A 26,918-nucleotide genomic window follows, 5' to 3' on the forward strand; every position below is an offset into this window, starting at 1 on the left:
TGTACTCTGGAAAGTGGCAGGAGTGGAGAGGGTAAGATAGTTTGTGGATGTCAAGTAACACCTGGATGCTCTCCTGCTCTACACAGTGGTGTATCTTAAGCCTTAGAATATAAATGAGGTTCAGTGAGCTTTGTCAGTTCTCCAGACACCCCAGCGCCCCCTACTGTCACAGACATGTCTCTTTCACCATGCACTGTCTAGCCACTGAAGACAACAGAATGGACTTGGAGCCAGAGATCCGTGTTTGGATCCAGGCTCTGGAATCACTTCTCCACAAACCTCCGTCTTTGCTAGGTTGCTGGGCAACTAATGGTTGATAACCATGGTTAATGTCGACCAACGCCAGTCAATGCTTTTAAAGTGTGTGCTGTCATCCCGAAGACCAGAACTGGGACATGTTTGGGATGCAGAGGTGCAGATTCTAGGGAGACAGATTTGGCTCAGTATAAAGAAGTGATCGACGGCTTTGGCAAACATGTAGCAACTTGGAATGGCCTCTGCAAAGGGTGTTCTCCATCCCAGGAGGGATGCTGTGATTACAGTGCGGGGAGCAGGTGGGGTTATAACACAAGCGTCTGTAATCTTGTGGCTTATCTGATCTTTCCTGTGGGTTGCAGACAAGGCCAACTTCACAAAGCATCCACCGGTGGCTGTCCTGCCTCTTGGGACAGGGAACGACCTCGCACGATGTCTTCGCTGGGGAGGAGGTGAGTCTGCATGGCACCGACACCACACTGGAGCCAAGCACTCAAGTTCTCAGGGATGAGCTGAAGGACACAGACAGAGCTCACCTGTCCCCTCCTAATGCTCATCCTGATAGATGGGTTTATTAATTGTAAGTTCCTGCATGAAATTCTTCCCTCCTTCCTTCTGAATTAGGGTTCAGAATGGAGAGTGAAATACCTAGGAGATACCAGGGACATCTAGATTATCAGACTTGCAGGACAACAGCCTTTCCTTTTGACATTCCCCTCAGCTGAATAGGGAGTGGTGATAGCTTTTAGAGCAATGATCAAGGACTTTGCAAACAAGACCAGACCAGGCCAGCCCAGGCGAGACCAACCAGTATGCATGTTCTAGCTTGGGGATAAGGCAGAAGTTAGACCTGAGGGTTATACGAAGCGTATGCCCACCACTGTACTATCCATATTCCACACGATAGGGTCCTGGGACGGATCTGCTGTCTTCTGCACACAACTTCCCAGCCATGCAGCTGGCAAGTCTTTGCCTCCCCCTTTTCCTTCTTTCCTCTCTTTTTCTTTCTTCCAATTGGTGGTTTATTTACTGTATAAAATAATAAGTTTGGTTAAGTCCTTTTATACATGTTTATCCTGTTCTTCGATTTTATCTACCACCCATACCTTCTGTTGCTCCACCTCATTTCCTCCTCCACTAGACTCCTGCCTTAGGGTTTTACTGCTGTGAAGAGACACCATGATCGAGGCAACTCTCATAAAGGGAAACCTTTCATTGGGACTGGCTTATAGTTTCAGAGGTTCAGTCCATTATAGTCATGGTGGGAAGCATAGCAGTGTGTGGACAGACATGGTGCTGGAGAAGCCAAGAGTTCTACATCTTCACCCACAGATAGCAGAACACACTGGGCACAGCTTGAGCTTATATGGAGTCTCAAAGGCCACCCCATAGTGACATATTTCCTCCAACAAGGCCATATCTCCTGACAGTTCGACTAATTCCCAAGCATTCAAACACATGAGTCTAGCCCATTTCTAGTCAAACCACCACATCCTTCTACTTTCATGTCTGGTAGGTGAGTGGGTGGATGGATGGATAGGTGATAGATAGAAGATGGGTGATAGATAGATAGATAGATAGATAGATAGATAGATAGATAGATAGATAGGCAATAGATAGATAGAAGATAGGCGATAGATAGATAGATAGATAGATAGATAGATAGATAGATAGATAGATAAACATAAGTGCTTAATCTCTATTCTGCATATGAAAGAATACCCAAGTCTAACTATTTTGCTTAGCATAATCCTTAGTTCTATCCACTCCTACAAATGTCACTAAGTTTGTTCATCAGCTCACCCACTCTCCAGGGCTTGCTTCAGCTCCAGACCATGCCTGCCTCTAGCCAATACGTATTCTACACCTTGCTGTCAGGCTTCCCACTCACCCCAAATGCTTGCTAACTACTGTCCTCCCCCTTCTCTCTGCCTCAGAGAACATAGGTGTCTCCAGCCCAAAGACACCTAGACGTATTCTAGCCACAAAAGCCTAAGAGTTACTTGTGCTGCATGAGCAGCAGCCTTGCCTCTGCTCTGGTGTTACATACCATGCCCATATTCATAGGTTATGAGGGGGGCAGCTTGACCAAAATCCTGAAGGAAATTGAACAGAGCCCCTTGGTGATGCTGGACCGTTGGTACCTAGAGGTCATGCCCAGGGAAGAGGTGGAGAACGGAGACCAGGTCCCATACAACATCATGAACAACTATTTCTCCATTGGTGTGGTAAGTTGGCCATTCATTGCTTTTCTGCATGACCAACAAGTGTCTGTTGACCCTTCCAGACCACTACTCCTTATCTGTTCTCTCTGTTCCTAGCCCTGACGTGGGTCTGAGCATCCTCAAGTCTGGCATGATTGTGGCCACCCTGCTTGCACAGCCATTCCACTCCTTGACTATAGAAGAAATTCTTACTCCTATCATTTTAGCTAACAGGAGAAGAGACTGAAATGTTTCTTCAAATGTACCTATTCTTCAGCTAATTAAAGAAAACAAACACCGAGAAATAAGGCCAGGAAGAAACCCTCACATAAGTGGGAAGATTTGAGAATTCTGATCATGTGGATGGCTACTTGCTTGCACCAGGCTTGGCACATAGACTCCTTTCCTTGTGCTCACTCACCTCCGCCCAGCCTAACCACACACACTCCAAGTGCTTCATACACGCCTAGGAGAGTTCTTCTGCTAACTCTCTGGCTGAGTCTACTGTTCCTCCTTGATGCCTCCTCTCCATCCCTCCATCCAACTGAAGGGATTGATTTACCTGAATCAACCCTCCTCCTATGTACAAGAGCATGCTTGCATGCACAAGTACACATATACACGTATACATGCACACATGCAGACACACACACACACACACACACACACACACACACACACACACACACACAGATGGACAATGCTGTCTGTGTTTCCTTCTATCCTCCAGCCTAGCTAGTGTAACTCAGTCAGTTTGTCATACTGAACTCAACTCCTAGCTAAGAGTAAGCATTGTTTCCTAGTTTGTTGGGGACAATATGGTGAGTGGTTTTTTGGTTTGTTTGCTTGGTTTTGGTTTTGGTTTTGGTTTTAGTTTTGTTTTTTGAGACAGGATTTCTCTGTATAGCCCTGGTTATCCTGGAACTCACTCTGAAGACCAGGCTGGCTTCAAACTCATGAGATCCACTTGCCTCTGCCTCCCAAGTGTTGAGATTAAAGGTATGCACCACTGCTACCCGGTTTGAGTGTATTCTTTAAAAAAAATATGTATATGGGCATTTTGCCTATGCATATGTCTGTGCCAGGTACCCTAGGTACCCACAGAGACCAGAATAAGGCGCTATGTCCTGTCCAACTAGAGTTACAGATGAGTATGTTAGCTACTGTGCAGGTGCTAGAGGTTGAGCCCAAGTCCTCTGGAATAACAGCCAGTGTTCTTAACCACTGAGCCGTCTCTCCGCTCCCACCCCCAGTTGGAATATTCTTAAATTGATCTGGGGCTTGAGATGGTGGTACAGGGAAGGACACCTGCTGTGTGCTCTCTATGGTGGCAGGCTCACTCATGCTAATTAGCACAGCAATCTGTAGGCATTGTCCGTGTTTTATGGGAAGGATTGGGGCTCTCGAAGAGGTAGAACAAGAGCACACTCCCTCGCACACATGTGCACGAACGCACACACACACACATTCACCACACACACACATATTCACCACACTCACACACACACACACACATTCACCACACACACACACATTCGCCATACACACACACATTCACCATGTACACACATATTCACCACACTCACACACACACATATTCACCACACTCACACTCACACACACACACATATTCACCACACTCACACTCACACACACACACACACATTCACCATACACACACACATTCACCATATACACACACACACATTCACCACACTCACACACACACAGGCACACTCCCTCACACACACACACACACACACACACATATTCACCACACTCACACACACATTCACCATACACACACACATTCACCATATACACACACACACATTCACCACACTCACATATTCATCACACTCACACACACACACACACATGCACACACACAGGCACACTCCCTCGCACACATGCACACACACAGGCACACTCCCTCGCACACATGCACACACACAGGCACACTCCCTCGCACACACGCATACACACACACAGGCACACTCTCTCGCACTCGCGCGTGCGCGCGCACACACACACACACACACACACACACACACACACACACCATCTCCGGGCCAGTCCTGGATCTGCGCATCCTTCCTTTCCTCCTTCCTTTGAGATTGTTTAGGCCAACAGGCACATGAGCTCCTCCAGGCCATCCTCTGGCACCAGACTGAGGGATACCTGTGCGCCTTCTTCTCCTGCCTTGATGAGACTGTTGGTGGTAAGGGGTGGGGTCAAGAGATGGGGTCTAAATGACAGCTCCAGGGGGTACAAGATTTAATGAAGGCATTTTGCTTTTTAATAAGGCTAAAACTAGAAGCATGGGAGAGAAAAGGCCTAAAAACAATGATCTTGCATTTACAAAGGGTTTGAAGGGTTTGCCACACTTGCTTTTCTTTGTTGTTTGCTTTTATTTTTCCTGGTTTTCTGAGGGAAGAGCACTTTCAGGCGAAGGGGTTTACCTTCACTTCTCACTCCTTCGCTCCAGCGCTCTTGGCTAAGACTGAAGCAGGCAAGGCATGGTGGGTCCAGGGTATAAGACTGAATGTGAAGGTGGTGCACTGGGAGTTCCTGCGTCCTAACTGGCTTATCCCTCCCCACCCCCACAGTCCCCACACTTTCCCAAGCCGTTTTTCAAGGCCACCTGCAGGGATGGTATACACACACACACACACACACACACACACACACACACAGGCACACTCCCTCGCACACATGCACACACACACACACACACACACACACACACACACACACACACACACACCCCTTTCTTATATTCTGGCCCCTCTAGCTCTGAACAGTCAGGCGATGCTGCTCCTGTCAGAGTCCCTGAATATGGCCATCCTTCCGTCAGCTTTACCAAACCTCAGATCCTGTTCCTGCCATAACCACTGTGTAACCTGCTGGTGTTTACTGAGAGCCTGTGATGCACCCAGACCAATTATCCTTTTCCCCTGTTGCCTTTGTGTAGTGAAGCTGGGAATCAGCATTGCAGGGGATCCTGAGCCTGCTTAGCTGTGGGCTGTGCACACTCACCCCATCTTCACACATCTACAAGCAATGGAGTGAGGGAAGGAAGGCCTCCAAATCCAGTAGGAGATACCTCACAGCACCTCTTTCTTTTTTTCTTTTATTAGATTTTGAATTTATATTTTAAATGTTACCCCCTTTCCCGGTTTCCACTCCAGAAACCTTCCATCCCATCCCCTGCCCTGCTTCTATGAGGGTGCTCCCTCACCTACCCACCCACTGCCTCCTACCTCCCTGCCCTGACATCCCCCTATGCTGGAGCCTTCACAGAACCAAGGGCCTCTCATCCCATTGATGCCCAACAAGGCCATCCTCTGCTACATATGTGGCTGGAGCCATAGGTCCATCCCTGGGTACTCCTTGGATGGTGGTTTAGTCCTTGGGAACTCTGGGGGGGGGGGTCTGGTTGGTCGATATTGTTGTTCTTCCTAAGGGGCTGCAAACCCCTTCAGCTCCTCCAGTCCTTTCTCTAAACGAGAACCAATTCAATGGTTGGCTGTGAGCATTTGCCTCTGTATTTGTCAAGCTCTGGCAGAGCCTCTCAGGAGACAGCTATATCAGGCTCCTGTCGCTTGCACTTCTTGGCATCAGCTATATTGTCTGGGTTTGGTGTCTGCATATGGGATGGATCCCCCAGGTGGGGCAGTCTCTGGATGGCCTTTCCTTCAGTCTCTACTCCACATGTTGTCTCCATATTTCCTTCTATGAGTATTTTTGCTCCCCTCTCTAAGGACTGAAACATCCATACTTTGGTCTTCCTTCTTGAACTTCATGTGGTCTGTGAATTGTATCTTGGGTATTTCGAGTTTTTTGGCTAATATCCGCTTATCAGTGAATGCATACCATGTGTGTTCTTTTGTGGTTGGGTTACCTCACTCAGGATGATATTTTCAAGTTCCATCCATTTGCCTAAAAATTTCATAAAGTCATTGTATATTTTTTTTAAATTATTGAAAGATTTATTTAGTTTACATATGTGAGTACACTGTTGCTGTCTTCACCAGAAGAGGGCATCAGATCCCATTACAGATGGCTGTGAGCCACCATGTGGTTGCTGGGAATTGAACTCAGGACCTCTGGAAGACCAGTCACTGCTCTTAACCGCTGAGCCATCTTTCCAGCCCCACCCCCCTTTTTTAAAAATGAAAGTTCCACACTGCACCAGATTTTGATTTGTAATTTGACTCTCAGCAAGGTCTGGGACTCTCCTTTTTTATGAAGTTCCTGGGAGCACTCTGGTGCTGATGGTCCTGAGCAAGGCCTCAGAGAAGAGAGGCAGCACAGGAGCAGAGTGGACACAGGAAGTGGGGCTGGGGCACAGACATTAGGTAATGAAGGAGAAAGACCCAAGAAAAGAGAAGAAGCTGGCAGCAGGACAGATGGACGGACAGGCAAAGCTACCCAGGAGCTTCTGGTTGGCAGGGTCAAGCCATGGCTACTATTAGAACCTTCAACTCATCTTCCCTTTCTGCACACAGCTCTGGCTGGGAAGAACAGAGTTCCCAGCACTGTCTCCACTCAGCGCCCTGTTGACAACCGTCCCTCAAATGGATGCCCAGGCCCTAAATGCAGGAGTTTACTACCTTCTTTCAGGAGGAAGGAGGAAGGGAGGAAGGAAGAGCATTCAAACAGAAACCATCACCCTGGGCTGGCCACCATGCTTCCCCACCCGGCCTGGTCTGGCTACAATATTCCAAGGGAATCCATTCGCGTACCTTCAGTTTGCACGTGTTTATTGTCACACTGCAGATGAGTGAGGAAGTGGGACTTCCGAGCCCGTTAGTGTGCCCTTAGCCTTCCCTTCACAGAATGTTTGCAGGCTTTGTGTGCTCGCTCTTTAAAAGGTGGAAGGTAGAAATCTTGAGAAAATAAGTACCCAATCCTCAACCCTGACAGAGTGTAGGGCTGACATTTGCAAAAGGTCTTGCTTCCTATTTGACTTCCCAAACTTTGTGAGCGAAGTAGTTATGTAAACCAACCCAGTTCTACCTCCTTATGATGCTTAAACATAGATACACACACACACACACACACACACACACACACACACACACACACACACACACCACCCCTGGCAAAGAGATACCTGTAAAGTCTTGGCCGCCATGAAGGGCGTGCGGTGCCTAGTGAACAAATGGTTATTACCCTGCAGCTATAAAGATGACAGTTGTACAACCGATGCGGTGCCCCGGGGGGAACAGAACAGGGTAGATAGAGGGTTGAGTAAGACAGACTCTTCTGGCCTGTCCAGGGAGCTACCAGGACTCCGTGCCACCATACACCCATAGACCAGCCGGAATCGTTGAAGATTCGCTCTGCAGCTTAATGGTTCTTCTAACTGCGGACACCTCCTGGGAAGAGGTCTTGAACAGCCATCCAGCACGTTGCTTCCTCTCAGTTCTCTGGCTTCTTCCTCCCTGCTCTCTATTTTCGGGTTAGCTGAAAGGTCAGGATGGCCAGATATCAGTGACAGGAAGTTAGGGACTACAAAATCATTCCTGGAGCCCGTGTAACTCGGAGCTCCTCACAGGCTCCGCTTTTAGTGGGCCTTAGCAGAGTGGTGAGCAGCTAATCCCTGGGCTCTGTGAAATCTATTTTGGATGCCAGAGGGCCACCAGCCCATATACCATTTTCCACCTTATAGATTACTAATGTTCACCCGCCCACATCCCACAGTGACAAGCCTCTTACCCACTAGGGAAGGTGTCAACAAGTCAGATGCCTGCAAACTCGAATTCTGTCGACACTGAGTTCTAATCTGTCACGTGTAAGACTCACTGAGAAGTGACTTGGATAAGTCAGCCACACCTTTCCTATTCCCTAATCTGCCATAAAATTTTCAGACAATCCAAATTTCAAGCAGCCCACCCTGTGACCTCTTTCCTGCCTCAGTCTCTAAAAGTTGCCAAAGTGACTTAGCCCTGCACTGCCCGGGATGGCAAGCACAAGCCACAGGTGACTACTGTGCACCTGAAATGTCTAATTTAAAGGTGTGCGTGTCAACATTAAAAACACGTCCTATTTCAAGGTCGCAATATAAAAAATGAAACTTATAATTTTACTGATTATATATAGAAATTATAAAATTTGGAGCATATTTGGCTAATTAAAACACCCATGAATTGATTTCAATTTTTTAACTTTTTATGTGGTTTCTAGAAACTTCTAAGTCACAAATCTGCTGTATTACTATTGGACTGGCCTGGCATTCCAATATCTCAGAGTCCAAATAGCAGAAGCTTACGTTTGGGAGAGAGCCAAAATCCTTCATCCAACCACGTGTTTGATGTAGGCTGTAGAAAGAACAGATCGTGTCCACCCTTCACTCCATAGAACACGCCGCCCACCGGAGACTGCCCCACAACACACAGAACACAGTGTCGGACTGCTCAGACTGAGGCCGGCATTTCTGATAGCTGCTTCCACTGGCCACGGTTGTCTCACTCTCCAGAGTGAAAATGTTCTTTGCAGTACTCAGCATCAGAGAAAAAGGATCTAAGCCCATAAAATAAACACCCTAAGGCCAGTGCTCAGCATGGAGCCGCTCAACTGGGCACACTGGAGTCCTGACCCTTCTTGACCCTTCCTATCTGCTGGAAGAGAAACAAAGTCTGAGCCTTTCAGGAGACAGCTTAGCTCTCCCTTGCTGTTCCGTGTATTTGTCAAGAGATTATACGGTCAAATCAGGAATCACATGCTGAGCTAATGATCTTGTAAACGCTGCCCTTTGGAATAAGAAGCCATGCAAAACTTAGCAATGGAAAAACCAAGGGTGATTAGGACTGACCAGTGGGAAAAGTCTATGCAAATATCCCAGGAATTAGACCCAGGGGCCAGTCTCAGCGTGTGTGTGTGTGTGTGTGTGTGTGTGTGTGTGTGTGTGTGTGTGTGTGTGTGTATGTGTGTGTGTGTGTGTGTGTGTGTGTGTGTAATGGCAGTGATGTATGAATCAGGCTGCCTCACAATATATGGATATTGGCTTTGGGTTTGGGTTTCTTTGGGGGTGTTTTGGTTTGGTTTGGTTTGGTTTGGTTTGGTTTGGTTTGGTTTGGTTTGGTTTGGTTTTTTTCCTGACAGGAGAAAATCAGTGCTTCAAAGGAACACAGCTAGATGGAGTGCTCTCTGGAATTCTAGAAAATCACTTGACAAATATCGCGTCTACCTTACTGGGAGTGTGCACTGAGATTTTCTGGAAGAGAGGGAGGTAGGCATGGTCTAGGCTAGGAAGAGCTGCTGCCCAGAGGAGCTGAGAGGCCGTGTGGGTCCAGGGGATCGGAACCGGCCTCCCTGAGTTTTGATACCTGCCACCATGCATGCACATGTGATTCTACCCAGACCAGCAGCTCTTGACAAGTCAGAAAACTACAAGAATAAATCAGTAGCAAAAAGGAAAAAAAAAAAAATTTAACCATTAAATGCCCAAGGAATATTTACCAGCTACAAAATAAACCCAGTAATTGAGACCTGCCCTCCCAGATTCCACACAGTGGCTGCTGGCTGGGGTCACCCCTATCCCTAATGAATTCATCCCACATAGTATGCACCCCAAAAGCTTCTTCAGTGAGCTGTACTTGATGTTCTGTTGTAGACTTTCCTTATCAAGAAACAATATACCCAGTATGGAAGCACACGGCTTTAATACCAATGCAGGGGAGTCAGAGGCAGGAGGATCTCTCTGAGTTTGAGCCGAGTACAGTCTACATCTGTGATTCTCAACCTTCCTAATGTTGCAACCCTTTAATATGACTCCTCAGACTGCGATGACCCCAACCATGAAATTCTTTTCATTGCTGCTTCATACCTGTAATTTTACAACTGTTATGAACCGTAATGTAGATGTTTCTGTCTTCCAGTGGTCTTAGGAGACCCCTGTGAAAGGGTCGGTGGACCCCCCACAGAGGTCACAACCCACAGGTTGAGAACTGCTGGTCTACATAGTGAGTTCCAGGCCAGCTGGAATCACATGGTAGGAGCCTGTCCCAGAAAAGAGGGAGAGAGGAAGGGAGAGAAGGGGAGAAAGAGAGAGAAGGGAGAAAGGAAAAGAAGGAAGAGAGGAAAAGAAAAAGGGAAGAGGGGGAGAGGGAGGAAGGAAGAGGGAGTATACATTAGTTAAAATCTGCTCTGTGAACTCTTTTTTTGGCTCTATGAAATTTTGAAAATCTTTCAAACACATGGTCTAGTAGATGGGTTTTTGGTTGTTGGGTGTGTGGGTGGGTGGGTTCATTGAGATGCAGGACCTACCACCTTGTAGTCCAGGCTAGCCTTGAACTCTAAATTCTCCTGCCTCCATATATCCATGGGCTAAGACTACAGGCATGTCCCAGCAGGCCCCGAGATTTCTGATTGTCTACTGCTGTTGATTCTGGGCAAATCTAAATCAAGTCAGTCTATTTCCAGTGTTCAGCATCTGCCCCCACAGTGCTAGATTCGGACTGGGTGATAAGGGGACTCATTCTTCTGCAGGGAAAGGGGCTCATTAAGAGGTGCAGAAGGCTAGGTTTGCAGAACTGCGTTCAGCTTTGAGCCCTATTCTGGCCTATAGATGATGGAACCCCAACACTAGACACATGAGCACTCACAGGGTGGCCTACAAATCATGGAGCCCCAACGCCAGTCAACCATGAGCACCCGGGGTGGCAGTGATGGGAGTGTGGGATGCAGACAGGGCTCGGGGCTAAGAGACTTCATAGTGGGAAATGGGATACCCAGAAACACAGTGTTGTGAAGCCTCGTGGTGAGTTCTGTGGTACAGATGGCCAACCCTGCAGCGAAGGAGGGAAGGAGAAGACAGCAGTGTGGGTAGGAAGGGAGCACGACCGTTGCTGGCTTCAGAAACAGTCCTGTGGACAGAACAATTACTAAGCAGAAGTTAGATGTTCAATACACGTTTGCTATCCGCTAACCCTGCTGTCCAATACTATTATTGATTGTTTTGAGTGAAACAGACGACAAAGAGTTAATACAGGCCGACCTCTACCAGCATCAGCTTTGGGTTTTGACAATGTGCAACGTTATGTAAGATGTTATCCTTGCTGGGAGCTGGGTGAATGGGACATGAGAAATGTCCTATTTTTGCAACTTCTCATGAGTCAAAATACTCCCTATTTTATGTCACCATCACCTCCCCCACTACACACACACACACACACACACACACACACACACACACACACACTCCTCACCCGCCTCTGGCTTCACCTGAGGAGAGCCCTTCACTATTCTAAAAAGAGAGCACCTTTCTCTTCACTCTAGAGCCTGCTCTTGCCTCTCTTTCCAAAGGCTGAACTGTGGCCGTTCACTGGGCTTGAGATGCTGTTATCACAGTGCCAGGCTCTGAGGCAACCAAGCTAGGCTCTCAAAAGACTGAGTGGTGACCCTGAACTTGGAGCTGCGCCCCTGTAATTTGGAATCTCTAGAATCTGGGCATTCCAGGAGTGTATATGTGTCTCTTCCCACCATACCTCGTGGCCACCACCACTAACCAGGCTTTTCTGCCTCCTTTTCTTTCGTTTCCAGGATGCTTCAATTGCACACAGATTCCATGTGATGAGAGAGAAACACCCTGAAAAATTCAACAGCAGGTAAGCGAGCAGGCTGGCTGCCGCAGTGGCACCCCGCCCGCCCCACACCGCCAGCCAGTGCGGCCTCCCACCTGCTACCACGGAAATGTCCTTGGCCTGGGTCGCCCGCCCCGGGACTTCGCTTTCCTGCCACGTTGCCGGAAGGAGGGTTTCCATTTCTAACAAGAAAAAAAAAAAAATGTCAGAAACCTGCCACAGCCTAGCGGCCGGTCCCCTCCCGCAGGAACTGAGCAGAGCCGGGCATCTGGGGACGGCATGGGTGCCAGGGCGCCTGCCTTTGGCCTCCTGGAACCCCTCCAGGGACTCAGAGGTTTCCCCTCAAAAGACCAGCTTCCCACAGGAGGTTGGGGGAGCAAAAGGCTCCGCTAGGGTCTTAGACCTGAGGAGGTGCTAGCCTCTCTCCGGGACGGCAGAGGGCAGCAGCGAGGCCCCTGCAATGGCTGTGACCGTGGAAGGCACCACAGCAGCCTCGCATGGGCTCCTGCATGCCTGGAGATTGGGTTCAAACAGGAATGAAAAGAGAAACCAGATCAGTTGCAAGAGGACCTAAACCTGTCTTGCAAAGCAAATGAAATTTACCAGAAGTGCGCTGTGACTGGCGTACAATCACCGTGGAGCTGTCCGTTTCCCCTTTCTTGCTCATGTCTCTCTTCTCTGACTCTATGGTCTTTGTTGCACGAATTTGAAGATCATCCCTGGATTCCACATCTAGCCTCAGGCAGGTTGGCAATACCGGGATAATAATTTGGACCTGATCTTTGACCCTAAAGTGTTGCTATTATTGGTTGAGCCCACAAAACTCTCCCCAAAGCAGAAGTTCGGGTGTAATTTGAGGACATTTCACTCTCAGCCCAGCTCCTGACTCCACAGCCTGGGAGCTTAACCAGGGAGAGGCTGAGCACAGTGAGGTAATGTGAAGCCGGATCTAACAGCAACTGAACTGTATTAGGGTGACATTCAGACATTCAGGCCCTAGACCCACAATCCACTACACACACATCTGCCAGCCCCTGCTTCTATCCTTACAAACTGGCAATACCATCCCTTCCCTCCACCCTCTTCATGCCTGTGCATGTGTGCAGCCGCTGTTTTTAAACCACTGTGCATATTTTATTAAAGTATTTACATGGAAGAATCCTGTTTACACTGGGAAAGTGGGCAAACTTTAAGATTTTCTTAAAAGTCAAATACAAATCTGTTAATGATGAGAAAAAAAATGACAGGCATAAAACTTTGAGATCATTGATATTGGGACTAAAACTGACGATCCCAAGACCTGGCCCTGATTGGGCATGCATCCTCAGCAGGCATGTAGAGTAGCCTCAGAGATAGGTGCCAGAAGGAACCTTTCTTTCCCTTGGCAAGGCCGGGAATTCCCAAGAAACCAGATCTCCTGACCAAAGGTTAGTTTCCGTGCCGGTTTCAAAGCTCCTTGTTTCAGCTGTCCTTGCTTCTTCAAGTCTTTTTCTGAGATGGCCTTGAGCTCCACTGCTGGGTTGGGCAGGATGTGTGTGGTGGCCTTTTTGAGAATAATGACTTTGGGGGCTTTTTCACTGTGTTACAATTCGAGACCAGCTCGTTTCTTCCTTGCTGTTCTAGGATTCCGTGTGTCCACCTGCTCCCATCCTCCTCCCCATCTGGGGACTTGGCCTGGCATGTTGTGGTGTTACTAATCTGTTTCAGAACCCCTGGCACTGTCCAGCTTGGTCCTCCTGGTGCCCAGACAGTCCTTCCCCATAGAAACGATGCTCATAGTGAACAGGCCCCTCTTGATGATCCACGTGATGTGTGGGCGAGTGCCATGGCCTCTTGGGAAGTGGTCCTGACTTGAACCTTTCAGCAGAAGTCTGCCTGTTTCCCACACAAATAAGATCTAGTTCTCCTCATTCATCCTCTTGTTCTTCCTCTACAAAAAGAACCAAACTTGTGTCCTCTCTTCTCCCAGAAAGGCAGATAGATGTTCGACCCAGCAGAATAACAGCCTCAAGATTGCTTTTTGGAAAACAAAACAAAATAAGACAAAACAAATCTCTCCTTCTACCCATTCTACAGACTTTCAGTGTCTTCTTCACACCCACCCCTCACACGCTCTCAAGTGCATGTGTCTGGGAAGGTGCCCTGTGCCTGGGAAACCCACTCATTCACTCGCCCACTCACTCAACAACATCTTTTGAAAATAAACTATAGACCACACACTATTTAGGTGTTTGGGACAGTTGACCTTGCACTCACTCCTCCCTGCCCCCCAACCCCACTGGAAACAGACTGAAAAGCAGGGGTGCACGCTAACGTGTATGAAGTGATATGTCTGCAGAGGTGATCTGAGAGAACAGAAAGCAAGAGAATGGAGCCGGCATGGAGGGCTTCCTAAAGGCAGAGATGCCTGACCCGGGATAAAGAAATCAAGAATACGTTTTTTTAACGACTTGATAAAAAGAGAAGGGCATTCCCCAGAGAAAGGACCAGATGTGCCTGAAGAGACAGCGTTAACGCGCATGCGCAGTGCATTAGGGAAGAAGCCCTTGGTGCAGCTGTTGCTTGGCCTCTTGCTGTGGAAAGGAAGGCGGCTCTGTTGTTTTTGGAGAATAAGGAAGCAGAAGATGAAGTTTCGCCACGTTCCAAAACTTAAGGGAGAGCAATACATGAGCTGACTAGAGCATCAGAAATCACAGTATTAAGTCCAACTAGAAAGGCAGATCTTGTCAGGGAGAGCATCACCGCGTGCACCTCAGTGCAATGCAGTAATTCATCACGATCTCTCCACCTTCTCCCCTCCCATTTCCCCAATCCCATTAACGGACGACTGCTACATTTGCTAGGGTTCAGGCCTCACATTGCACCTAGCAGAGATGACAGGCTTATGGATTCGAATTTAAGTACGTATGTTCGCTTGAGAAATGAAGTTGTTTCAGAGGCAGCCCCTGTTTTACAAAGTCACCAGCCATTTCCTCTGGAGAACTTTGGGTCCACGCTGCTCCATCCTGTTTGCTTGCCTATATCCAAATTACCCAGGAGCATTCAACTTGTCCACGGAGAGGCAGGCAGGCAGGCAGCCATTTTCTCTAGGCTTCCTTATTTAGCATTGGAGATGGTTTTAAATAGGCAGGTGGTTGTTGCCATGGTAACCCCATTACACCAGCAGCTAAACTTAGGAAGGGCCACAAGGGATAGGAAGAAAGCCTGATACCCGGGATTTGAAAATGTAAACGATATTATCAAACAAAGCTTCGTTTTACTGGGCAGAACACAAGTTCTTCAAAGAGTGGTTGCTGCTTGGCTGCAAGCCTTTAGCATTAATGCCTAAAACTGGCCCCCTCAGGGATAACCTGGAGGCTAAATATAGGGAGTTGTAATTGGTCTGTTTGTTTCGTTTTCTTTTCAACAAGAGAGGGCGAGTCAGGGCTGGACTCGGCTAGGAAACCTGAACTCTCACATTGCCAGTCTGCTTGGGGCTATTCTAATCATTCTTAGCCCAGGATCCAAAGGCTTTAGTGGTTCTGAGAACGTTTGAAATTGTACCAAAGATGGGGTGTGTGTGTGTGTGTGTGTGTGTGTGTGTGTGTGTGTGTGTGTGTGTGTAAGAGGCATCCAATTATGACTCTGTTGGGGTTTCTTAACCCCACCCCCACCCCAAGTGATCTCTCTAAACTAGCTGTTCCCAGGGAAGATGGTAATTGTATGGAGCCAAGTGTTCACTGCAGTGGAATAACTTTGTTAATGGAATAAAAACCAGACCCAAGAGGGTAGTAGCAGGGTGAGCTATCTCAGACAAGTAAGACCTCAGGAGGTAGCAGTGTGAGTTATCTCAGACAAATCAGGCCCCTTGCATTAACTATTCCTAACTTAGCTGTTATGAAAAGTGTTGTCTCGCTGTCAACATCAAGGACACAGAACTTTAATTCTACCGAGATTCTAATGTTAGAAAGTGTTCTGCTGTAAATGAGTCACGGTCCCTGACTTTAAGAAACTCATAATGTAGCCAGGTATGGTGGTGCAGTCCTTTAATCCCAGCACTCAGGAGGCAAAGGCAGCTGGGTCTCTGTGAGTTTGAAGCCAGCCTAGCTACATAGCGAGTTCCAAAGCAGTCAGAGTTCTGTAAAAGGAAGGAAAGGAAAGAAAAGGAAAGGAGAGGAGAGGAAAGGAAAGGAAAGGAAAGGAAGAGGAAGGAAGGAGTTCATAGTCTAGCAAAGAAGGGAAAATAATCCTCAAATACTTTTTATAAATTATTTTTATACAAAAGGAATTTACGTTTAGCAAACCATAGGAAAAACAGGCAGTGGTTCAGCTTAGTAGAACATTTTAATGTCATACCTCAAAGTCCACTCATAAATAGACTAAGCATAGGATACAAAACTAAGACAACCAAGCTAAGAATTTTTTTTTCTTTTTCTTTTTTTTTTTTTTTCCGGGGCTGGGGATCGAACCCAGGACCTTGCGCTTCCTAGGCAAGCGCTCTACCATTGAGCCAAATCCCCAACCCCAAGCTAAGAGTTTTGATTCATTTTGAGCTCCCTCTAGAGGCCAAGTAGTTAACTAGGTTTGGTTTTTGTTGTTGTTTTGTTTTGTTTTGTTTTGTTTTGGAGCTGGGGACCGAACCCAGGGCCTTGCGCTTGCTAGGCAAGTGCTCTACCACTGAACTAAATCCCCAACCCAACTAGGTATTTTATAATACATTAAATTATTTCACTCTCATGGCAACCTTGAAACATAAGTGCTGGGCGTTCTCAAATGGCGAGTCCATGTGATAAGGTGAGAGCCTGGGAGAAAATCTTACCTTTTAAGCACTGAGTTTGATTTCCTTTCTAAACTACCACTAAAAATCCAGAGTTTCAGCCCTGGAGCCTTTCCAAGGTCTCCCTTTTCTAGGTCAGTGTTCCTCAGGCCTTCTCCTAGTGCTGCCCACGGGACCCTACTCAGTGGTCACTGACACATTCAAGGGGCAGTGCTGCTGCTCCCACTTCAGAGACGAAGAAACTGAAGGCCAAGAATGATGGAACCACAGTGTGCTTACCCACCTTTGTGAGCTGTCTCCATGGGGAAAAAAAAAATTCTTGCTAGCTTGTAAAGTGGGGACAAGGACATCACCCCTACTTATCTCCTATAATCTAAGTCTTCTTTCTATACCACTGTCACAGCAAGGAGCAAGATTAGTTATGGGATCTCTGTGACTCACAGCAAAATTCAAACATATGATCCCTAGCTCAAAAACTATTAAGAAGTTTGTGTGCAAGCATTAAGCTAAACCAAGAGCCCTTAAGGGCAGGGAGTAGAAGACCGCACGGATTCCTCTGAGGTGGCAAGAGAGATGAGTCAATTCAAAGGCACATTGGTCGGAGCTTACAGAGTAGACGATTTGCAAAAGAGGCAAAAGAACAGAGTGAAGAAAGTTTTGACTGGTTGGGGGTGGGAAAGGCCAGTGAGTCCCAATCTTCTAAACCGGAAGTGGTCACTGTTCACAGAGGCAAAAAAGGACATGGCCCCCATCTTCTGGATAGCCTACCACAGTCCTCAAGGAGTTTCCAGACTGTGGAGTTTTGTGTATCTGAAATCTACTCCTTAAAGCCACCCAGTATCCCTCTCAGTGAGCATCTCAAAAGGGTCTCACGGTGGAGTATTTTTACTGGTGCATGGGAACCCCAAGCACTGGAGGAATGTGTTATATAAACCTGCTGAGTGCCATCCACTTGAGCACATCCCTCAGCAACTAAGACCGAAGCAGCCAGTTATTTCCTGTCAGGCCCTTCAAAGGGTTCTTCGAATCAGTGCTGCCAATAGCTAGCTGACCATCTTCCCTAAAAGCCCTGGGGCAGTTAGCAAACTCTGGAGGGTTGGCCTCCTGGAACAGGACCAAGGCGCTGATGAGGGGTTCCCCAGAAATCTTACTGTAGCTTGACTCTAGAAGGTTAGAACATACGTTGCAAAGAACCAAGTGCTTAGTGGATATTTATAGAAGTAGGCAGCAGGGCACAGCCCAAGCTGGCATCAAAATTTGGCTGTGCCGACTACTGGCTGTGTGACCTTGGGCAAGTAAATTAATCTCTTTAATCCTTTGCTTCCTCCCTTGAAAGTCTAGCAAGGTTGCCAGAAGCTTGGTGAAGAGCGTCTATGGTAAACGGTAGGAGCCCAACATTTGTTGTTGACCACCACTGATCCGCAAGCATGAGGGCTTAGCCTCGCCTTAAATCACTGATAAGCGCTGACAATGTACGCCTTTGATGGAGTGCCAAGCAAGATGCGGCTCTCACTCAATCACTGTTACAGAGACAGGGTCCTTAAACTGAGATGTTGGAGGAAACCCGAAGTTGTATAAAATCTGGCCGGTGGGAAGATAATATTAATTGAGCAGCAGGGTTGAGTCGAATTGGATTAAATTCTCCTGGATTAGAGCTGTGAAGAAAATTCCTTCCACTGGTACCATGGGGCAGAGTGAGGGGTCTAAGTACCAGCCAGAGATTCTGAGGCTAAAACCTGAAGGCTGAACTCAGGGAGGGAGTCAAGCAAGTCTCTAGGCTGACATGGTAGTGGGGGAGGAGGGAGGGTGGGTGCACGCAGGACAGATGTTAAATGCTCCAGGAATGCTTAGGGCTTACCAGCTGAGGCTATGGAGAGTGCAGCGGGTAAAAGGACCGGTGGCTCTGGCAGTCAGGTGCTGGACATGTGACTCTTCTCTCACTCCCGCCTCTCACCTTCACTGTTCTCCAACCTTAGCCAAGCATGGAGATGGGAGGTGGAGGTAGGAGCACCACGAGGACTGACATGTTCCATGCATACAGTATTGAAAGTTCAAGGGCTACCTCTCCTGATTGCCTGTGGCAAGCCCAACATTTATACCATTTACATAGCAAACGCTTTTATCTGAAAAGGAAACCATTCTAAGGCATCCTTTCTTGAGCCCATGAATACTCCCACATCCCAGTCTAGGTATTTAGATTTATAACAGCGCCAACCTGAGGATAATTTCCTAGTAGTTAAGAGTCCAGTGCCCTGAATCGGGCTTTGCTTTCTCCCCAGTACTCAGCATCTCAAGAGAGGTGCTCAATGGACTAAACTGCCTGTTCCTATTTCCTCCAATATATCAGGCGATGTTTTAAAACATTTAAACACCACTGGGGGTTAGAAAAGCCCCCATCTGAAGTTGATTGTGGTGTTTTCTACTTTTAGTCCGAGTCCCGTGGGTATTTTGTAAGGAAGTGATACCCTTATGTTTCATCCAACTTTAAGGCCACCAATGGTCAATTGAGTCTTTACCTAACTATGTCCCTCTAATGGCATTTCTTGTGTCTCTCCATTACACTTATAAGGACCCTGAGAGACACTGGACCCATCCTAAGCTCCCAGTCACCCCCAAGTGGAGGTCAGAGCACTACACTTTCAGTGTTCATCGGCCGGCTGCGAGTCTGTGACCTTGGGGAATTATTCTGAGAATTCGGTAGAGAAATGTATTTAAAGTGCTTATCAGGGAGCATTGGAACAACAGTAGCTACTCTTTTTAGAACTGTTCTCACCACCGAGGTAGACCCTGTGGCAGATGAAGCTAATTCAGAACCCTCGATTCTCCGTGGTGAACATGATGTGTGATTTTATAAAGTTGAATGGACTACTTCCTAAATGCTTTTCTTTGGACAATCCATTCAAGCTTACGGTAGAAAGATAAACCGTGCCATCCCCGATCCCGGGAAATCTGATCCCATCAACATCTACTTCCTCTCAGCATTCCCTGTACAGTTTTACTTCCTTGAGACGACACCATATACACTGACTTAGAACATTGTTACATTATTATAGTAACAATAAACGTTATCTCAGAAGCATTTATATGTAGCTGGGGATTAGTTAAACTGCTTTGGCTCTGGTCAGGTTGCAAGCCCTCCCAAGAGCTCTCTGGATTCTCGAATGAAAGACACACACACACACACACACACACACACACACACACACCAGCTAATTTTGATATGCCTTGACTATCTCAATGGTTGGGCACTTCTAAACCTCCCCATGGCTAGCAAACACTCCCCTCTGGTGTTCCTGAGTTAACATCTTTTAAAATCTATATTTCATCGCTGCTACCCCAGACCCAATCAGGGAAGTGGCCCCTAGAGCAACTTCCCTGGACTCTTACATGCTGGCAAGCCTTTAAGTTTTATCCTTCTGCTTCCCCTCTCCCTCGGTCCTTTCCCCTCAAAATCTAAAAGTCCCAGCCCATCTCCCTGCCCAGCCATTGGCTGTTTGACAATTCTTTATTATCAATTGAAGCCAGATGGGGGCAGGGACCCTCAGGTCTGGAAGTGCAGCTCTTGGGAGCCGAAATAGGACAAAGCACTAGAATCAATCCCCGACATTTATAGGCTGTGAAAGGAAAATTATTAAAAGCAAATGATCGGAATAAACTTATTCAAAGTGGGGATTTGATTAATATTTCGCTGTTTAATAGAAATTACAGTTGTTTTGTTGAGTCGCTATGAGAACTTAAGAGAGATTATTCAAGTCCCTTCACAATTGAAGTAATTCTCCGGCGTGCTGTGCAGCTCTTCTTCTATAAAGGATAGTAAAGGCTGAAAAGATCCTAATTCTCTCAGGTCCAGGCCCTGTACACAGTTTTGCTGTGTCTCGGTGGGACCCATTCCCATCTATTCATCAGGGCAGTGAGGTTGCTATCTGAAGCACACGGCTGTCAAGCTTTTAACCATGAGAGCGTGTAGTAAACGCTCAGGAGCTGGTCTGCCAGACTCAATGGTAGCCATCACCCGAGGAGGACTCTAGCACACACTGATTGAATCGATACAGTTGTCCAGGTATAAGACAGATGTTGTCAACTAATTTTACAGAGGGACAGAGGAATAAGTACCACAGGCCTCCTAGTCATGAGATGGGGCGGGAGTATCCCACATTAAAAACATGCCTGTCCGCCTTCACGGCCTCGGATGTCTGACTACTCTTCTGTGATTTCTCACGCTCAGTTTGTTAGGGTGGTCAGCCAAGAAAAAATGCAGCCCAAAAGGAGCCTAGAGAAGCCGCAGAGCCAACTGAAGGACTATATGAAACCCACAACCAAACCACACTCATTTCTCTAGAGAGAACCAGCGGGTGCACCGGGAATGGGCTGCTTCGAGGGGATGCACAACAGGAAACGCTTGGTCTCAGCTCAAGAGACGATGGGGAGGGAACAGGAGGGCTTGCGTTTGGGGCAGGAAGACAAAACTTCTGGTCTCAAGACATACCAAAGCCCGAAAGGAGATACTGAGAGAAGTCAGGTCCCTTGCAAGCATTATCAAAAGCAGAATTTTTTTTTTTTTTTTTGGTTCTTTTTTTCGGAGCTGGGGACCGAACCCAGGGCCTTGCGCTTAAAAGCAGAATTCTTGACGCCTCTGCGACATTAAACTCCTCATTCTCAGTCCAGAGGTCTGTGTTCACTGCATCGTCAAGTCAGACCAGATGGGAGTCTCCGCCCAATACACCAGGACTGCCTGGAGTGCCGTGGCCAAGGTCTCTCACATCTTGTCCTGCTTAACTGCTAGTCACATCCCCTTCAACCCAACCGACTGCTCCTCCTCAGCCCCACCCGAAAACTGCCCACTGATTGACACTTGTCGTCGTCTTGATGCCACTATACCAAGAGTCTCCTGCCAGAACCACGCTCCCTATTATAGGACCATAGGCTCTCTTGCTATTTGCATGGTTCCTTCGCCACAAGCATCCAAGCTGCCCATTGTTGGCTCCTCCATTCCTCTCTCCTTCCCGTTACACCTGTCCTGGTGCTCCTTGCCTCAGCTCGTATGACATGTCCTCTTCGGGCCTAAGCATCCGCTATTGTTTCAAAGGGCTATGCTACTGACCCAAAGACTGCCTCGCTGGCCAGCCCTAGCCCTGGTCTCCATACTTGTACTTGATTTTTCTCCTAGAATCTGTCTAGAAAGCTTTTGACACCGTTTCTCCCACTCTTATTGTCATCTTTAATGTGCAGAGTTTATTATTTGGGGGTGGGGGTAAACCTGCTAATTACGTCAACTCCTGTGGCCAGTTTCAGCTCAGAGTGTCCTCACCTTACTAGGGACTCACTGAACTTAACCTGGTAGCATGTTTTTAACATGGTAGCATGGTTTTGATCCTGCCAAAATGCATTGGGTGTCCGTTAAATATTTTTATGGTAGTCAGTATTGTTCTAGGGTGGGACAGATGTACTGTCACCGCCTCTTCTTTGCACGCACATGATCTGCTGATCAAGAGGACTTGATGCTTACCGGGGCCAGGAAAACATAGAAACCAAGCATAGCACTTTCTCTCCAGTCCTGAACTTTACACACAGAATTCTTCTCCATCAGCACAATTTCAAGAGTTCTACTTGCAGAAATCAACTTAGGTGGCTTTTAAACTTACTTGAACTCCGTCTATGTCTGTGCATGTATGTGTACATACATGAGTGTATGAGTGTGTATGTGTGTCTGTGTGTGTGAGTGCGTGCGTGTGTTTAGCCCTGAAGAAGAAAAGAAAGTCGGATTCATTAATCATCTATTTACTAGCTATAACTTTGGAGCATTTCCATTCATTTCAAAGGATTTTTGCCATACAACAGAGCCCATCTTTATATTTAGAGCTAATTTGACTAGTGTATTGATTATAATTTATTCCTTCACAAAGAAATTGAAAAGCAAAATGAAAGGGGTAATAAATATTTTTAAGAGTCAAGCCAAGCAGTGGTGGTGAACGCCTTTGATCCTAGCACTAGGCAGGTGGCTGTCTGTGAGTTTGAGGCCAGCCTGGTCTACAGAGTGAGTTCCAGAACAGCCAAGGCTACACAGAAAACTCCGTCTCAAAAACAAACAAAAAGAGTCAAATGCTTTAGTTTAATTCGTTTCTCTTTTTTTAAGATTTGTTTATTTAATTTATAGGACTATACTGTGGCTGTTTTCAGACACACCAGAAGAGGGCATCGGATTCCATTACAGATGGTTGTGAGCCACCATGTGGTTGCTGGGAATTGAACTCAGGACCTCTGGAAGAGCAGTCAGTGCTCTAACCACTGAGCCATCTCTCCAGCCCCCTAAATAATTCTTAAGGGGAATTTTAACACTCCTATTACTTGACCACAGAAAATTTTAGAAGCAGCCTTTCCTTCCCTTCTATCAGGAAAATTGGTGACTCTTAAGTGAAATAAGTAGTCTATGAAGAAATGCCACAACTGTGCTGTGAGGCCACGCAGCCCTGGTGTGAAATACAGACACAAGTCCCAGAGTGTTCTTGGATTCAGCATACAAGGAGCTGGGTGTTGACTCATCTTACCTCCTCTTCCTGTGAGCGCTTGGGAAGTTACTCACTTCTCTGGTTCTTATTGTTCTGCTGTGTACAACAGAAGTGCCAATATCTCCCAAGGTGCACAGAGAAATTAGACTAGACAGATAAAAAATGTCTGAAATGGTTACTATTGGCTGCTGTGGGAATTAGCAAGGAGGCCATTATGGCTGCGCGTCTGCCGGTTCTACAGGGACAGGAGGACTCTGGTGTAAGAGCGTGGTGCTGTGGTTCTCATGTGTAATATTTTGCTTTTGGCAAGACTTGAGCCTTCAGCCTCCTTTGCGGCATCAATGTACTCCTGTTTGCCCTCCATGGAGTGTCATGAGACCTCTGCTTTGAAGGCTGTAGGAGTGTTTACACTCTGGTGTTGGGGGAGAGGGGTCCCATCACTTCACTTTTTTACACAGAAAGCATTTCCCAACCTTCTAACACTCTTCAGTAAACGGAGGGCTCTCCTAACCCCCAAGAATGCACTTGGTAGTCTCCAACTGAGGAGTCAGGGACTTGGGCAGCCTCTTAGATTTGTGTTTATTGAACACACACTTAGGGAGAAATTCCTCACTCTCCAGTAACAAGACATTTTCTATTCTGTTCAATAGAGAACTCCTTTAATCTTGAGAGTGGGCCCTTTTTGGAAAGCATTCCAAAGTGCCAATCAAGCCAAGTGCCTCCCACTGCCTTTGAACTGAATGTGCTGAGAGCCCTGTTGGCCATCTCCAGCTTTGGGCTGTCACAGGGCACAAGGTAATGAGAAGGTCATGGATAAGTTAAAATCTCAAGCTATTAATTTCAGAGAAGCTTTCATTGGAGTGTTCCATCAGTCAGGCTCTCAACTTTCTCTTCTGCATCAGCTCGTCTCGGAGCTTGGTGGGGAGAGCAATGGCCAGTACTCAGAGTCAAGGGTTGAGGTGAAAAGAAAACAAATTGAGTGTGGACGGCCTGGGTCCTGGTCTTAGTCATAATCCTTTCTCCCATCTAACTACCAAGTATGGGTAGGAGGTTGGGATCGTCAGCCGAAGTTTGTGAGTTAAAAGGGACAAGAAGAACTAGATAACCTACTAACCACTGAAACTTGATGGTGTAGTGTTAAAATTCTTGAATAATCTTCATTTGTCAAACGGGAACTCAGGAATGAGAAAAAGCTACTTTCCCAGTTCTGGAAAGATAGTTAACCGCACGTAATTGTTGCAAATATCACCAGCTTAAGCTTTTACCCTGCTGTACCGGTAAGCCCTTGGGTTGGGACTCAGGACTAAATATGTCAATGCCTCAGGTGGGACAGAAGAGGAGGCACTTGAAGCAGCTGCTCAGAGTTTCATATAGGCAAGCTACAAAGGAAGGGTCACACATCCAAATGGTAGCAGAGGTCGGAGGGCTGGGGCCGATGAAATAGGCCGGTGGCTATGAGGCTACACGGAGTGGTGGGGACTCCAGAAAACTGGAAAACAAAAGCAAAACGAACACAAAGTGAGAGACTAGCTTCAGCTTCAGCCAGTTGTCAGAACGGCAAATGACCCGGTGCTGATTTCTCAAAAGAAAACGGGCTCTGCTGTGCATGTGTGCACACACGCATGTGCCTGTATGTATGCATAAGTCTCTACTTTTAAAAGGCTCTGCCCAAGTACACTCCTAGGCCTGTAAGTTCCTGACCCTCCCTGCACGCTATCATGATGGTGCCCAGGAATTACACTGTAAAGCTGTGATGGAGACCAGTGGTTTCTTTTCCCGGTTTGCCTTCATCTACAAATCACTGATGCTATGGCTGTAAATAAGGTCTCCTACCGACAGGGAAGGAATGGGCTTCAGAACGTCTGAGAGGCCAGCATGTTTGCAACGACAAAATGTCCCAAGACACCACAAAAGATATGATCCTACAAGAAAAGGACCCAGATAGTCAGAGGACCTACAATCAAAGTCTGGGTCAGAAACACACGCCGAATGAAAGTGAGGAAGGAAATGCACAGTCCCTGTCTGGGGGTAAACAGAAAAAGCATGAGGTTCTAACAGGGAGGATAGATGGGCAGGGAAGCTAACTAAGTCGTCATAAACTCAAGCCCACAATGAGCTCCCAAGGTTACCTACTCCACAGTAAAGAGCAGTGGCAAACTCCAAGATGTACCAGGGCTTGTATATCGTGGCAAGAAGACGGAGGGAGATGGGAAAATCTAAGAGAACCATTCCCTTTTTCTGTGTAATATTTGAGAGCCTTTAATATAGGCTCAGCCTACTGAAAGTCTACAAAAGCAGAATGAAGTATTCAGGTGAAGCGGCCCATCCGGTAGTCAGACTGAGGAAGACTGTTCCTCTGCACCACGGACTCTGACCCTGGGGTGAGAGGCCCTGGCACGAATCACAATGCCATCCCATAAACCAAGGGGATGTTCCTGGCCCGGGACCTGAAGACCAAGCAGAAGGAGTTTTCGACTGAGATTTAAGAAGGATAATGTTTAGAACGTTCAAATGAAACTCTAAAACCACAACCCACCGAGGACAGCAGGTATGAGCTGGAAATAAGAACCATGGCAGAGGCAGTGCCAAGCAGCTCTCCAAGGGAATGGACCAGGAGGAGTGTGGGGATGGACAAGGCTGAGAATGGCCAGGGAGAGGGACAAACCGAAGACATCCCTATAGGGTACAGCACACTGCCCACTGTGGACCAGGGCTACATATTGACAAGAGATGGCAAGCTCACATAAACGGAAGTCACTGAAATGTGTTAAGAACACATACCCAAGCACAAGGAGTCACAAACGTCAGAGCAGAAACAAGGCAGAGAGCATATGGTCGAGCTCTCAAAAAGTTGCAGTGAGAGAAATTCTGCTGGCAGTATCTAACACAGGCTTCCCAGGCAGTCAAGATACTTACTGGCTGAGGCTTTTCTATGTAAGTTTTGTGGTTTGGGTGTTTTTGTTTCTGGTTTTGTTTTGGGTTTTGTTTTTTTTTTTTTTTAAGCTGACATGGGACAGAGATGGAATGGGGGAAAGGAGGGACTGTTTATCTAAGCATCTGCCCATCTGGTAAATTTTCCCCTTGTCTTGAGGACAATTTCATAACTCCAGAGGTAGAGGAAGCAAAACTGCTTTTCTTGGACATTACGTGACCAGGAGGCTTTTGACTGCAATGGGATGGAAGGCTCAGAGAACCTAGCTGGAGGTGAACAGACCACCTGGTGTTCTAGGTCAGCAAAAGAAAGAAATACTACACCCGGCCAAAGCTTAGCTCCTCTGAGCCTTGTTCCTTCTGCTAATTTTCACCTTTCCTCCCACATCTCTGGCCCAGGCTCCAGGGTCACCGCCAGGGTCCTGGGTTATTTGAGTCTCCATATTTCTTCCCCAGAATGCTGAGGAAAGCAGAGATAATCCAATCCAAATCCGTCAGGAGAGATGCGCCCCGTGTATTTCAAGTTGTAACTCAGCCACGCATGAGCTGCAAACCCCACTCTGTATGTGGCAATGGGGCTTGCTTAGGTCCCGGGTATGTAGCGTGTAACCATATGTATAGTCTCCGTTTCCCTGTAAGACAGGTGACAAACGGAGCGACAGACTCAATGGCCTGG

General features: G+C 47.2%; 1 protein-coding gene and 1 long non-coding RNA gene across 9 annotated transcripts in view; one reads left to right on the forward strand and one right to left on the reverse strand.

Moving 5' to 3' along the window:
• Dgkg (diacylglycerol kinase, gamma) overlaps positions 1 to 26,918 on the forward strand; it is a 194,759-nt gene that overhangs the window by 99,832 nt on the left and 68,009 nt on the right. For 6 of the 7 annotated variants that reach the window (XR_005490982.2, XM_063270312.1, XM_006248538.5 and 3 more), the window contains 3 exons: positions 618 to 707; positions 2,323 to 2,483; positions 12,009 to 12,073. Coding sequence is in view for 6 of the 7 variants with exons in the window: in XM_063270312.1 (XP_063126382.1) it covers positions 618 to 707; positions 2,323 to 2,483; positions 12,009 to 12,073 (316 nt within the window). In the remaining variant the exon portion in view is untranslated. Of the gene's footprint in view, positions 1 to 617; positions 708 to 2,322; positions 2,484 to 12,008; positions 12,074 to 13,672; positions 24,801 to 26,918 lie in introns of those variants that run through there. The other variant, XM_006248540.5, reaches the window with a different exon arrangement.
• LOC120095691 (uncharacterized) lies at positions 6,429 to 12,465 on the reverse strand. Of its 2 annotated transcripts, XR_005491472.2 has the most exons (4): positions 12,145 to 12,465; positions 10,294 to 12,054; positions 8,737 to 8,785; positions 6,429 to 7,931 (listed from the first exon to the last, which is right to left on the reverse strand). It is a non-coding gene; the product is annotated as an uncharacterized LOC120095691 (long non-coding RNA). The 2 variants fall into 2 exon arrangements; XR_005491469.2 differs by having other exon boundaries at positions 6,429 to 12,054.

Source organism: Rattus norvegicus, chromosome 11 (genome assembly GCF_036323735.1).
Source record: "Rattus norvegicus strain BN/NHsdMcwi chromosome 11, GRCr8, whole genome shotgun sequence".
In the NCBI taxonomy this organism is placed as follows: Eukaryota; Metazoa; Chordata; class Mammalia; order Rodentia; family Muridae; genus Rattus; species Rattus norvegicus.